Source organism: Etheostoma spectabile, chromosome 16 (genome assembly GCF_008692095.1).
Source record: "Etheostoma spectabile isolate EspeVRDwgs_2016 chromosome 16, UIUC_Espe_1.0, whole genome shotgun sequence".
Classification (NCBI taxonomy): domain Eukaryota; kingdom Metazoa; phylum Chordata; class Actinopteri; order Perciformes; family Percidae; genus Etheostoma; species Etheostoma spectabile.
Genome location: NC_045748.1, coordinates 12,950,004 through 12,963,873, shown reverse-complemented (window position 1 = coordinate 12,963,873; position 13,870 = coordinate 12,950,004). Strand labels below are relative to the sequence as shown.

Here is a 13,870-nt window from a genome sequence, read left to right as displayed (position 1 = left end):
GGGGGGCACAAAGCAGCCAAGGGATAGCCTGAGCCGCTTCAGGAGGAAAGGGCCGTGGAGGCGAGGGAGGGTGTGGTCAGAGAAAGGAACAGACACCAGTGACAAGACAAGAATTGTAGGATGAGAAAGATGGCGAATGGCCCAGCAGCCATCTCTTTCCCTCCCCAGCTGGTCCTGGATGTGCGGGGGTGATCGTGGTGTGGAGAAAATGGGACATTACATTTTTATTCAGCTCAAACAAACCACACAACATAAACCAGAAGCACATAACATACAGATAAGATGATCAGGACCTTCACTTCTGCTGAGATCTGTAAATGTGGAGCTGATTTTAGTGGGTGGGGTGATACATGTAGGTAGATAAGCTTCAGGGTGACCCTCTTCTGAGTCAAGGAGTGAGTGAGGAGGGCTCACACACACACACACACACACACACACACACACACACATACACAACCCCAGATGAAGGTGTTTGACAGCTGGTCTTTTTGTCCGCATAAGGCTTCTGCTGGTCTCTGTCCTGTCTCTGACCAAACCCTCCGCCGCTTATGTGTGTGTGCAATGGGGGCTAAGGTAAGGAAAAAGGGCCATGGCAGTGTGGCTGGGGGTGGTGGCCAGGAGGGAAGGGGGGGGGTTGAGTGGCGTTCAGAGTGAGGAAGCCAACAGCCACGTTCATGACCGCGCGTGGTGCAAGCTGAGTTAGTTACATTAAGCAGCGAAGCTTTGCTGAAAACAACAAAAAAGCAAATTGTATACTGTGGTTGGTACTGCTGTATGAGTGTTAAGAATGGAAAAGGTTATGAGTGCTAAACATTTTGATGGATTTCTCTTAGCGTTGCTTCACATCGCAGAGTTCTGCCAAAGATGCGCAACGCTGCTGATATACTTTTTTTAATGTTTTTTGGGAAATTGAGATGCGTTCTAATCGGCCGTCTTTCTCTTTTTTAGATTCGGGTCATCTCTCACTTTCTCTCTCTGACTCTGTGAGCGTGTGAGGAACATGGTGGTTTCTCCAAGGCTGCTTGCCCTGCCATTCCTCAGCCAGCCTCACACTTTTAGGAATCTGCAATTAAAAAAAAAAGAAAAATACGAACAAACAAAAAAAAAATGACAAAAAGAAAAGTTAGATAGCTTTAAAGGAAAATCGACAGTAACCCAAATATTCAGATGTGGAGGGGAAGAAAAAACTTTAAAGTGACAGACGACACTGTGGTGTCCGGCATGAATGATATCTGCACATACTGTTTGTGTGAAATACCTCCATAAATCCAAATATGTGTCTGTTTAACTAAGCACCTTTCGGTTTCAGCTTAGTCCACACTAGGCTTGAATGCATGTTAGAATGCAACCACTTTACTTTGTCAAAACATGCTGAAATTAGGTCACGATGAAGAGAAAAATTCTCACAAATGCTGGAGCATGCAACACATTTCAGATGCTCTTCAATAAAAATTACAGGAGACATTAAAAGGTCTCTGATGTGAAATGACAACCTGCACATAAGAACCCCATGCTGTGTGCCAGTAACCAGCCATCAAAGCTGATTAATACGTGTAAAAGGTAAATTAATGATTGGGTTGGGTAATGCTTTGCAAAACAGATGATTTCTGAGTCGATGCCAAGTCTTGGAAAGTAGCACAGAATGTCTTGGGATTGTAGCAGTGAGGTGAAATGACACAAAGGCCATACACACCATGCTTTTTTACCGTACAGTAAATGCACCATTGAAGTAGGTGCTGCTCTGCGACCCATGCAGGAAACCACAAAGCTTTAAAGTCATGACCGGCTCCATTTCTTAGCCCAGTCTCACCATATAGCTCAGTACTGCTAATTTTCAGTCCTTTATTTCTTAACCACTGGCCTGGGGGGAAAAAAAGGACCAGAAAAGCACAGACCAAACACTATCAAATGAAAAAGGTGGATTAAAAAAAAAGGAAAAGAACATTCTAAGGTAAGCTACTAATTTGTTCAATACATTTATAAAATTACCCCTTACTTTGACAACTTTGTCATGTTCTAACAGCTTTATGACTACTCTACAGCATGCAACATTTGAGGTTTGGGGGGTGGGCGCAATTTTTATTCTACTTTTTTTTGGTTTAGCCTACAAAAATATCTTTTAATATGTATTCATACTTTACAAGCAGACTGAAATTACATCTGCATGATTGCACATCGAGCATGCTTTCCTTTCAGGAAACAACAAGTGAACAAAACACAACAGCTTGTACTTGATGTTCATTGCCACATCAGATGGTGCATATATTCACTCAACCGTGATTTATTACCATAATGATTGAAATATTGGACCAAGGTTGTGGCTCAGACTTCTGATTCAAAGCAAGTTCATTTGAACGGTATACTGTCATCAGAAATCTTAACAAAAACACTATATGTATTTGTGTGTGTGTATGTGTATATATACACACACACACACACTATACTATGTGTTTGAAATGTACATGTGATCATTGTTAGTGGGTGATTCCTCCCATCATGCTCAGCTTTGACTGGGGGCAGAGGACATGATTTATTTTGTATGTCCACTAGGTGGCACTGCAGTGAATGAGAGGTAAGGAACTAAAAGCTTCTTCTTTACACAAGTCTTACACATCATCCTCCTGGCTCAGCTCACATTCAGTGTCATTATCTAAACACTACCAAATGTTTTGTTCGGAGCTCAAAAAACAGCCTACAGTGACACACTCACACTATCAGCAACAACTGTCCCAACTGTCATGAGGCACAATGGACAAATCTGATTGGTTCTTCCCTCTGGAGAGAGTCCTGTTTTATGTTGTTGGTGTGTGTGTGGGGTGTGTGTGTGGTGTGTGGTGTTTGTGTGTGGGTGTGTGTGTGTGTGTGTGTGGTGTGTGTGTTGTGCGCGTTGGGTGGGGAGTATTCCTTATCTGAGCTACCAGTAACATCTGGTAGGTCCCATAACTTGCCTCACTCATACAGCAGTGAATAGAAAATGACTGACTCACAGTAACAACAATACACTTGCTGAGTTAAATGTATGTCATAGCACCTTTGGCATTTGTTTCCAAAAAGACCTCAACGTAGGATGAGGGGACGTATCCCTCTTCGTCCTCGTTCCTGCGCACTCGTGTCCAGCCGTCTCCTTTGTCCTCTTCTATCACGTACAACAGCTCGCCCTCTGCCACGGCGATGGTGCCCTCATTATGACCTGCAGGAGGAGGGAAACATAACAGAAAAGACAAGATAAGAGCACGAAGGATAAAGTGAATAAGAAAAGTCCACCCTGTACACTTGGAGGAACTACCTAAAAATAACTTAATGTAGATTAGAGCTTCATGAGTAAATCAGATTTCCTGAAAACAAAGAGGAAAAAAGGGGGCTAATCCCACCAAATATGAAATGAATATATTGTACCAGGACTTCCCTGTCTGAAGGTCAGGACCCCCCAAAGGGCTCCCAATATAAATCGTAAGTGTCACCAGATAATTAAGTACAAAGAAAAGAAATATGTTACAGAAAATAGTTTCTTTTTTCACGCTTTTCCCTAATGCTGCTTTTTCCCCCTCTTCAGCTTAAAAAATCCTTACAATAAGTCAACTATTTCATTTATTCACCATTTAAGGCCTCCAAAACGTTTCAAGTACATAAAATACTTGATGGTTGTACCTCTTAAGGCCTCTAAATATCCTTAAAATAAGTAAGATACTTTCACCTTTTCAGGTCTCTAAAATTCTGTCAAATGAACAGAAGATGGAAAAAAAAATCACGGGTCATAGGTTGGGGGGTTCACAGCTAAAGTTCTTCAAAATAGGGTCATTATATATTGGTTGGTGGCAGTTGTTCAGTCTGTAAGGGGGTGGGAACTAAAGGGTCACTGGTTCAAGTCCCCAAACAGACCAAAGTATGCTGGTGTACTGGTAGCTGGAGAGGTGCCAGTTCACTTCTGGGCACTGCCAAGGTGCACTTGAGCAAGGCACTAAACCCCCAACTACTCCGTGTGCCTGTCCATTGACAGCTGCAGCCCCCTCAGTCCGACATTTCCCCATTAGTGCGCGTATACGTAGGTACTAAGCATGTGTGAGGGATTCAGGCCTGTGTCTAATGTGTGAAAACCTTGTAATTTCCCTTGTGGGATTAATAAAGTATACATGTATAATGAATAATTAATTATTAATAGGCTCTCTACCACTTCTGATTTGCACACAGCAATGTAGTCAACACCCTTTGAGAATTTGCCAAATTGGATTTTGAAAACAGGGTGAAATCCACTCTCCTCCTCCACACACTCCCTCAGAAAGGTCACACCGTACTACTTCTCGTTCAGAGTAATTCAAATTCCACCAGCCTGCATCCAAATTAATAAAGGGCACACATACTTTGAAATGTTTGTCTTCAGTAGTAAAGGGCTTCTTACCTTCAAATGGATACAAGGCTTTGCAGGTCCCTATGGTGGGCAGGGTCTCCTCATCGTCAAACTCGTCGTCGAACTCTGGGGTGGAGGAGGTGGGGAGGATGGGGTTGATGTTGGCTTTGACCTGAGTCTCTGAATTCTGCTCCTCTGTGTAGCTGCCATCCGGGCTGCTCAAGGGCCAACACACACACACAGTAAATATACTGTGAAAACATACATAGTTTCCCTCCGAAAAAATGAGGTGTGCAACAACTCTGGGGTCTGGGATGTTGCGTGTAACTGAAAGACTGTTTGTCAGAGTATACCATACCTCTCTCTGTCCTGTGCACAGTTGTTGCTCACTGTGGTGTTGTTCTGGGTCTCATAGAGTCCACTTCTCCGGTGCGTATCACTCTTGGATGGCATCCTTTCCTCCACCTCTGCTAACCAGCCCTAAAACACACGCAATCATTATGTACGTGTTGGTTGCAGCTGACCTGTTCTTCCTGCGTGATGACTTGAAAATGTATTTCAAGCAGCGTGGAATTCTTTTTTTTTTAATCATCCGTGAATCAGAGGGCCTTAACATTTGGCAAGAACCTTCACAGGAGGAACGCCACTGCCTTGCGCTCGTCTTTATTTGCAATTTATTTACAAGGTTAAACCAGGCCATTATTCTGGGACTCCCTCTCTCCCTGCGCAGACATGTAGCCAGCCCCCCCCAACTGCATCACATCTTCTCCTAATATGGACAAGCAGCAGACTTCTTTGGAACAACCCCAGTGCGTTTGAACTCCTTATTATTCATTGTCTCGGATAAACCAAACAAGAAAGCTTCGCCAACACTAACACAGCATATAAATGAGAGCTCAGACTGAACTAACCTCAAATTTCTGCACTTCAAACTGGAGCTTCTCGATGTTCTGGCCTATTTCTGATAGCCGTGGGTCTACACTGGCCGGGTCTCCCATCTGAGGGTTCTTCACGTACACATCCCTCATCTTAGTTAGAGCGTCCCTGGGAGAGCAAATCACTAGAGTCAGTACAAGTCTTTGTTGCAAATTAGTGGGGTAAACACATATATCGGGACAAATTTAAAACCTTAAAAAAGATACCTCTGGTCCATCTCTTTCTGAATGTCCTTATTCAGGTCATCTATCTTGCCCTGCAGCTTCTTCCTCCTCTGTTCTGGTGGCAGGTGGCTGAAGTCCTCTGGTCCAGAGCCCTGATAGAAGAAAAGGAAAGAAGAGAGGCAGAAAAAAAGAAACAAAAATGGGGAAAAGGCGGTTATAACACATACAATTAATAAAACCACCTTCATAACTCATTGTTGGTTGTGTTGTTGTTTTAACAGGGAATGACTCAGGGATATACGCCCCGCAAATGGAGTCCCTGTTATTTTCTAACCACATCATTCACCTGAAGGAGATACTGCGGCTGCTCTCTAATAAGACACACTCACTGAGTGTTGGGATGTTTGTCTGTGTATAGAGTTGAGGCCTTTCACCCATTCAGCCACTGCCCGCGCCTAATCTAGTGCTCTCTGCAGATGCATCGGAAATGTAATAAAGTATGAGCTACATCCTTTTATTGCTCATATAGTGTTTCAGAGTAAGCTGGCTAATGGGGCTGTTCTCTGACAGGAATGTGTGTTCTGTAATCAATGTTGTATGAGTGAGACATCTTATTTTGGCTGGACAAGGGTCATATTTCCTGTCGAGAAGGTTTCCAGTCGGTAACACTGAACTGATGAGTCATACTGCTCGGCCGTCTCTCGAACTCTCTGTGGATTTATTGTATCCTTCTCAAGCTTGCTATACCATAGAGCAAGCTGGTCTGTATGGAGCCCTACTTTATATTTAACTCTTTGGGGCTCCATAGACTCTGTCTTCAAGTGAAGTCTGATCAATGACGGAAAAAGCTCCATCGCCTGAATAGACCAAGGCCTGGTTGAATCTCATGGAGATGGGTCACAGCGACACCACAAGATATAACTGCTGGAGCTACAGACTTCACATGAGCCAGGTCAAAACACAAGCATCTAGGTTACCATGGCAACCTTACCCCTTCTCCCTGTACCAGCACGCAACACTAAACAGGCATGCAACAAAACAAATCATCATGCAGAGACATACTCCATTCTGAGTGATAAGTTCATAGTGCAGAAGTAGTGTATTAGTGTTTACATTCTCTATGTACCCCAAGACAAATCAAAATACTATAATTATCTAGGTTAAAATTAAGACCAAACTAAAACTATAGGCAGACATTACGTAATTTGTTTGTAGTATCCATGGATGAGAATTTCATTGTAGCATAAAGTAGAGTGCATGCCTTGGAGGCTACTCTTTTCATTCCATTGTTGAAATTATTAACACATCACAATAGATTTACACGATTACACAGATTATACAAGTTAGATTGGGCTCTATACAGGGCATAGATTTCAAAGTCAGAATTTGGACACTGAAATAAAATGGTGCAATTTAACAAGATATAATATGTTAACTTGTGCATTTTAGAGATTCTGGTAGGCACAGTTTATAAATTTGGACAGAATCAGGCTAGCTGTCTACCCCGGCTTTCTTTCTAGTGCACAGAAATGAGAGTGGTTTTGGAAAAAAAATGTGGTTTCCAAAATGTTAACCTATTCCTTTAATCCTCAAATGGTGTCTTGTTCTGAGAAAATTATGAATGAATGATGATATTCTCTGGAGGCCTGCAATCACACAGTTCTCCGACAGTATGTTAGCTTTACAGAACAGCATTCTATAAAATAATGGCATGCAGTGTGAGGACATGAGTGAACAGCTATATATAAGATAATATAATATTAATATATAAGATCAGATTAGTGTTTGTTACAAGGACATACGATTTGTCGAGACGAAGAAGGACTACCAGACAGACTAAGAGACGGACAGGTAAAACATAGAGTAAATCTGATCACCTCAATGAGATTCCGGACGTGGGAATTGAGTGTGATCTGCACCACAGAGACCACACACATTTTGGGAGAGACATGACGGGAACACAAGCACAACACAAAAAAACAAAACAATACACAAATGAGACAACGACATGAGTCTGGGGTCAATCGTGTCACAGCAAAGTTAAAATTATTAACTTAAATCCAAAAAAACAAAAAAATAAAAATTACAAAAGAGAGCACAACAAAAACAGAACGGCGTACAGAACGTTATTAACAGTGTGTTACTGGGAGGACGTGACATGCGAGCTATGGTCATGCCGCTATGGTCGTGAGGTTATTCGGTGATGCTTACCAGCTTCAGAGAAAGCTTCATGGGGGGAGAGGAGAGAGAAATGGCGAAGAGCAGGAGAGAGAAAGAGACAACAGTCAACGTCAGGAAAATATTGCGGCCATTTGTTTAATTTTCTTTTAAATAAAAATTGTAATGTATTTAATGATAACTCTTTGCTTTGCCAAACTTCACCATTTAAGGAAAAGAGGGTATGGCACTTAAAGGCTTTAAGATTTGGATTCATTTGCAAGTTGTGGTATACAAAAATCTTTGAGCGACAGTTTCAACACCCTATTTTTCTAATTTGGTGAAGTTTAGCATTTCTAATGTAATGGATTAATGAAAAATTAAAAAAATAAGTTGGCAAAAAGGCCAACCTGCTGCACAAGCATGAAGTAAAGAATGGGGGAAAATATTAAGGGAAGACAGATGAAAATAAATGTAAGGAAAGAAGTAGAGGGGTGGTGACTGCGACAGGGACGGATGGACCCTTTACTTCTTGATCCCTCTCTGCTGCCATCACAATGGCACGCAGGCGACAGCAGAGGGCGCCAAAAGCATAAACACATTAGCAGATCCATACGTTGACATGGAGGCAGATACTGTACACAGACAAGCAGGAGAGTTGCTTTCAAAACCCAAAATATCGAAACTCACTTGTTATGAAGGAACATTCCACAAATATCCATCTCTATGTTTAACTCAAATGAAAGTCCCTGAATGAAGGTACAAAAACAAATACGAGTAATCATGAACTAAACGGCAAGTAGAGTAAAAAAGCACGAAGGAAAGGGTTGTGAATGTGTTTTAACAGCTTATTTACAACCACTTGCTGAGTGAGTTCTGGCCGTGTTTTGAATACAAAAAACAGAGTAGAGAGCAACCCTTAACAACCCTTGGCTTGGTAGAGCTGGAGCAGATGACTTGTAATCCTTTTAGAGGCTCAAAGGCTGGTGCACTGAGGAGCTCTACTAACTTTGGTCCAATCATAAAGTCATCCATCTGGAATGACGTGTTACAGTACTCGTTATGACGCCTTGTGATCTTCCGTCTCGCCTCCATGACGCTATATTATTCTCACATTTACTATGTGTGAAACCGTACTTACAGAACATAAGATAATATCTAATTTACATTTATACACTGACAACACTGATGGTGTGCAAGTATATCATAAACTCTGGGTTATGATCCATTTTGGGCTTTGTTTCTGTTTCTAAATCTGGGTATAAGAAAGAAATCTTACTGGGGCTGTAAAAGTAAAATTGTGGACTTTTTAAGTAAAAGATTAAAAAAGCATTTATGTTCTGTGTGTGATGTTGTGTCTCTATGTGATCAAAATAAACTAAACTTGCAATGGTATGAGTATATGATTTTTATAATTTTTCTCACAACTTAAAGATGCTCTAAAATTTAAGAGAGAGTTTTAAAGTAGATCTTAGCTGACTGCAGAGCAGAAACAGAGGTGGGCAAACATCTTCTGATGTGGTGTGTTCCAGGGAAGTCCAGCTGGGAGGAGGCCTCGGGAAGACCCAGGACTAGGTGAAGGGATTATATCTCCAACCTGCCCTGGGAACGCCTCGGGATCCCCCAGCTGGTTAATGTGGCTTGGGAAAGGGAAGTTTGGGGTCCCCTGCTGGAGCTGCTCCCCCTGCGACCCGAGGCGGATAAGCGGACGAAGATGGATGGATGGATGGATGAATAGGGTAGTTTAAGCTTATTATTTGCATTTGATTTAAATATTCTTCTCCAGTTCAGTTTTAATTTCAGCCAATTTCCTATTATTTCATCCATATTTAAAGCAACACCAAAGATTCTTTCGTACCTTAAAATAATGTTTACAAAATTGTTTCAGTGATTCATCAACTCGTAACAGCTTGAACGGCACTTCTGCATTTACTTTGCGGCCCTCTATCGGCCATAATTGCACTATGCTATGCAAGTTTGCCAGATCAGGTAGCTGATCCGTAGTTCGAATGAGACAGCAATAATGGGCAATTCCGCTTACAACCTGTAGGGGCACCAAAGAGAAAAAGTGCTTTGGTGTTGCTTAAAATTTTTAAGACTTTTTTTTATGAATTTGTGAGAAAATTATCACTAAGTAAAACGAAAGGATTTGTGAACAGTGAATAAACAAATGGGGCAGATGCAGAGTAAATACTTGTCCCTGATTGTCTTTTCGTCATCTGAGCATAAATGTTATAAATCATGTTATCACCTGATAGACACAGCCTATTGTAAGGAGCATATTGCATGATAAATGTGTTTAATTATCCACTTTCAGCAAATATTTTTTTTACTCCTAAATTGTCTATTTAGAGCTCTCTTAAGTGAGTTTCTATTAAGTTTGATAAAAACGGGCCCTGGTCCACAGAACTACCTGGACTCTTTCCAACCACCCAGACAGACATAGATATACAGGTACATTATGGTCTTTACAAACAGATAACATTGCTGCAGTGTGGCACACCAGCACATAGAAAGCCCAGGAGGGGTGAATTCTGGGTACTGTAGGCTAAACCCATATCCAAAGCGTGACCAACACCTCGTCTAGTGTCACATCCACCTGACAGTTCCATTTAAATAGCAAGGGGGGGGGGGGTGATTGCTGAGTGTGATGAATAGCATCCTCACGACCATAATCCCCCACAGCCTCAGGTGCTTGTAGCACTTTGTGAATTGACCCCTTGTACAGTAGATGCTCAGTAGGGGGGGGGGAAAACCCTGAAACATCTGCAGGACAACAGCGAGCAACAAGAAACATCAAGCTGATACATGAGATGTGGAATGAAGTCATCCTCTTCTCCGATCATTCGCCCCGCTTCTACACGCATCAGAGCTGTGTGATCAATACTGAGCCAGGCACAGACACCAGCCTCCTTCGTGAGGAAGTTTTTCCTTAATATTTGTGATGATTGAATGTGTCACAAAACAAATTATTGTTAATAAGGCTACTGTATGTGTTGTACATGGCTTCTACTAATCACACACACATCCGCACATATATCCGCACCACCCACCTGAACCACACGCACGCACGCATTCACACATAGCGCTGGTACTCACTGATGCCCGTCACGCACACACTTACAACATATTGTCTGGCTTCGAAAGCATATGTGGGTCGACCCAGAGTCCTCTTCATAAGCTCTTTGTGACAATTGAGCGAGCGTGGCGATTGCTGCTGTGGTGGACGTCGGAGAGAACACAGCTTTGTCAATGAGATCTCTGCACAGCCCTGACGTCTTGAAGTTCTTATACTGTACACTGTCTTCATTTGAATCCAAAAACACAAACGCTTTCTTTTCTTTTTTCTTCTCCTGTCTCCACAGTTACTGTGGATGGATTAGACAGGTAATATGCACCACACAAAGGCTCTCCTGCGGGGGTAGACATCCCTCCACTGTGCAGGGACACACAACACCCCACCTCCACTGGCACAACTACTCTAATCCCTAATGTGATACTCTGTTCCCTTGGCAGGAGGTGCAAGAGGAATAAAATGGTATGTTCTTGATTTACCTGCAGCTGTAACAACAGAATATCATAGAAAGTAGGTTTTGTATCTTGCTGTCTGTTAACTCTTTAAACAGGGGTTTTGCAGGAAGTTAAGTTTCAGATTATTTTAATGTTACATTGAATGCAACTAAAGACCTGTTTCTTATTTATTTTCCCAGTACTTCCCACCAAATGTTTTTCATAACATGGACATTTTCCGATTATGAGCCGATGAGCGATGTCACGTCTGACAGCTCAGATAAAATCCAAAAGCCTTCTTGGAAACTGAATTATATAAGGCTTTTGAAGACCTGCAGATACCCTGTTAAAAATAAGCCTTCCTTCTCAAAATGAGCATTGATACTGTAGTACTGGTGCTAAAGTGTTGCTAGTTAGCTTGGTTGACCAGACGGATGCAGGCTTGTTTTAATAGAGCTGAGGAAATGCCCTGCCACTCTACCAGCAGCTGGTCACAGGCATTAGATCAAAAATGTGTGTGTCAGTGAGGCATTAGGGCTGGTGTCCCTAAAAGACTTGTTACTAGATTAACCATGCGCCTTCAGTTGCCTTAAAATTACCTATAACATATGGTAAATTTATGCCAAAAAGAAAGAAATTATATTGTAAAAAAAATACTCTACATTAAGCAACATCTATATACATGAAAAACAAACAGGTCAGTGGCATGAGACATGAAAGGGTAACTTAACTAAATGTCATGAGATATGGAAAGGAGTGCAGATTCATTCAAAATTCTCTAATGTGCTTTCTACTCTTGACACAGTTTCTAACCTCTCACAGACCCATTTTCCTATGCTACTGAAATGTTAGAGTAAGGTCAAACGTCTAATCTGTTTAATCAGTTTATAGTCGACAAACAATGCATCTGATCTGACTCTTTTTTATCGTTCTTCTCGAGAGCTGTTTCAGCACTTCCGCTTTCAAAAACGTGCACTTCCTGACAGATCTGTCCGGCGCTAGAAAAAAAAATACATACTTCCTTTTTTTCTGACAACCTTCAATCGTTTCCTCTACAATACGATTGCACACCCTGCACTGTTGCACCATATTGTTTATCTGCCTTCTTTAGACGTCATGTTAGCACCAATTCATACAACTGCTGCCCTTTCAAAATTTGAGTGTAAACAAAACCCCATATTTGTGGGGTCACGTGAGTTACCGCCCATTCCGGAGGTCAGGGAGAACTGAGGGTGAAGTGCGTTAGGGGATGACATGCTATGACCTGCCCCTGACCAGCCCAGCGATACCATTGCAACAAACACTAGATCGGGACCCACCAGGCTGGTGCTGATAAGGCCACCCTCTGGGAAACCTTCTAAAATTACTCTACTGGCCTTCTCCCTCCCCGTGGTGTGGATGACTTAGTCAGCCTGCTGCCATACCCACAATCCATCACTTTGTTCATTAGGGCTAGGTACTGAATCCAATATTTGTTAGGCGCTGACCGAATTGCTCCAATAGTATCAAGTATCAAAAAATGCGTCGTCATTCAATACCAAATGAGTAAATCTCATCAGCGTCAGTGAGCCAATAAGCTCACTACCCAGATCTAATAATACTGCTGATTGGCTGTCTAATGTTACACGTTGAAAAGGTATGCAGGTAAAACTCCCCATTATGCACAGACACTCCGGTAGAAGGAGCTGAAGAAAAAAGGAGATAAAACGATTTGTGCTGCAATGTGTAATGTTGTAAATTCTTTTTGTTAAAATACATTTTATAATATTGGTATAGAGAATGATATTGTTTAGGAACCAGTATCAAAGTTACTCTATTGGTAAAGGTACATACACTTTTTGAATGAGACCCAGCCATATTATTCATATTGTGAGCTTTAACCTTCTTCTGTATGCTCTTTTCCTAATATCACGTGCAAAATAAAACCTAAACAAACACAATCTGCCTCCAGCATTAGACTGCATAGAAGTGCGCAGAGAGCTACTGCAGTCTCCATGCTACTGCCAAGACTGCTCAGGCGTCTTGTTCATTTCTGTCAAAGGGAGGGAAGTGGGTGAGAGGGATTGTCATTGTGAGCACAGAGTTAATATGAAGAGGGACAAGAAGGAGAATGAGTCAGACATGTACCATGGATTCATAGTTATGCGCTACAGAAGCATGCTAGAGAAGCAAATAGGCTGAGCACTGTATTAGTAAAGGTAAAAGGCCTGTCGTACTGCTGGTATTCACAGATTATACCATTTGTTTTTGTAAAAATAGTAACAAATTTAAAGGTACATCTGCACAGAAAAAAAGATGAAAATTAAATCTGTAATGGGCCAATGGGAGCACTGTCACATTTTCTACATATCGATGCATTCAGTTACTGGTAACAGAGTTCAGTCACCTGCTATAAGATGTCGCCATGTAGGCATTATGACCATCAAAACAGATGTAAAAAAAATATATACGCAAAGATTCTACCTTTTGTTACTTTACCCATACAGTGTAGCAGGTACAGAGCTCAAATACAGGTGTAGGACACACACACATGCATTAAGCTCGCTGGACACACACACATACACACTTACCCCTCGCCTCAGGCTCCGGAGGCAGTGCATTTTGGGTTTGGAGCTCATGAAGTCGTTGAGGCGGTGGGAGAGGGGCTCCTTTTGCTGCTTGGGAGACTGGGGGTCGTTGGGAACAGCAGAGGGTGAGGGCGGGGATGAGGCTGGGGGGGCAGGTGGGGGCTGGTGGGGGGACGTTAACAGGGACATAA

The 13,870-nt window shown here is 42.1% G+C and overlaps 1 protein-coding gene across 28 annotated transcripts in view; it reads right to left on the bottom strand.

Moving 5' to 3' along the window:
* Positions 1-220: 220 nt before the first annotated feature.
* The window catches only part of fnbp1b (formin binding protein 1b), a 61,232-nt gene continuing 47,582 nt past the window's right edge, over positions 221-13,870 (bottom strand). For 5 of the 28 annotated variants that reach the window (XM_032538948.1, XM_032538945.1, XM_032538933.1 and 2 more), the window contains exons 11-18: positions 13,683-13,870; positions 7,657-7,671; positions 7,323-7,358; positions 5,488-5,597; positions 5,257-5,389; positions 4,704-4,825; positions 4,397-4,572; positions 2,862-3,190 (exon numbers count right to left, since the gene is read on the bottom strand). The exon at positions 13,683-13,870 is cut by the window's right edge and continues 1 nt beyond it. In XM_032538948.1, coding sequence (XP_032394839.1) covers positions 3,012-3,190; positions 4,397-4,572; positions 4,704-4,825; positions 5,257-5,389; positions 5,488-5,597; positions 7,323-7,358; positions 7,657-7,671; positions 13,683-13,870 — 959 coding nt within the window. In that variant the 3' untranslated portion in view covers positions 2,862-3,011. Of the gene's footprint in view, positions 1,064-2,861; positions 3,191-4,396; positions 4,573-4,703; positions 4,826-5,256; positions 5,390-5,487; positions 5,598-7,322; positions 7,359-7,656; positions 7,672-13,682 lie in introns of those variants that run through there. The other 23 variants (XM_032538936.1, XM_032538947.1, XM_032538939.1 and 20 more) reach the window with 20 other exon arrangements.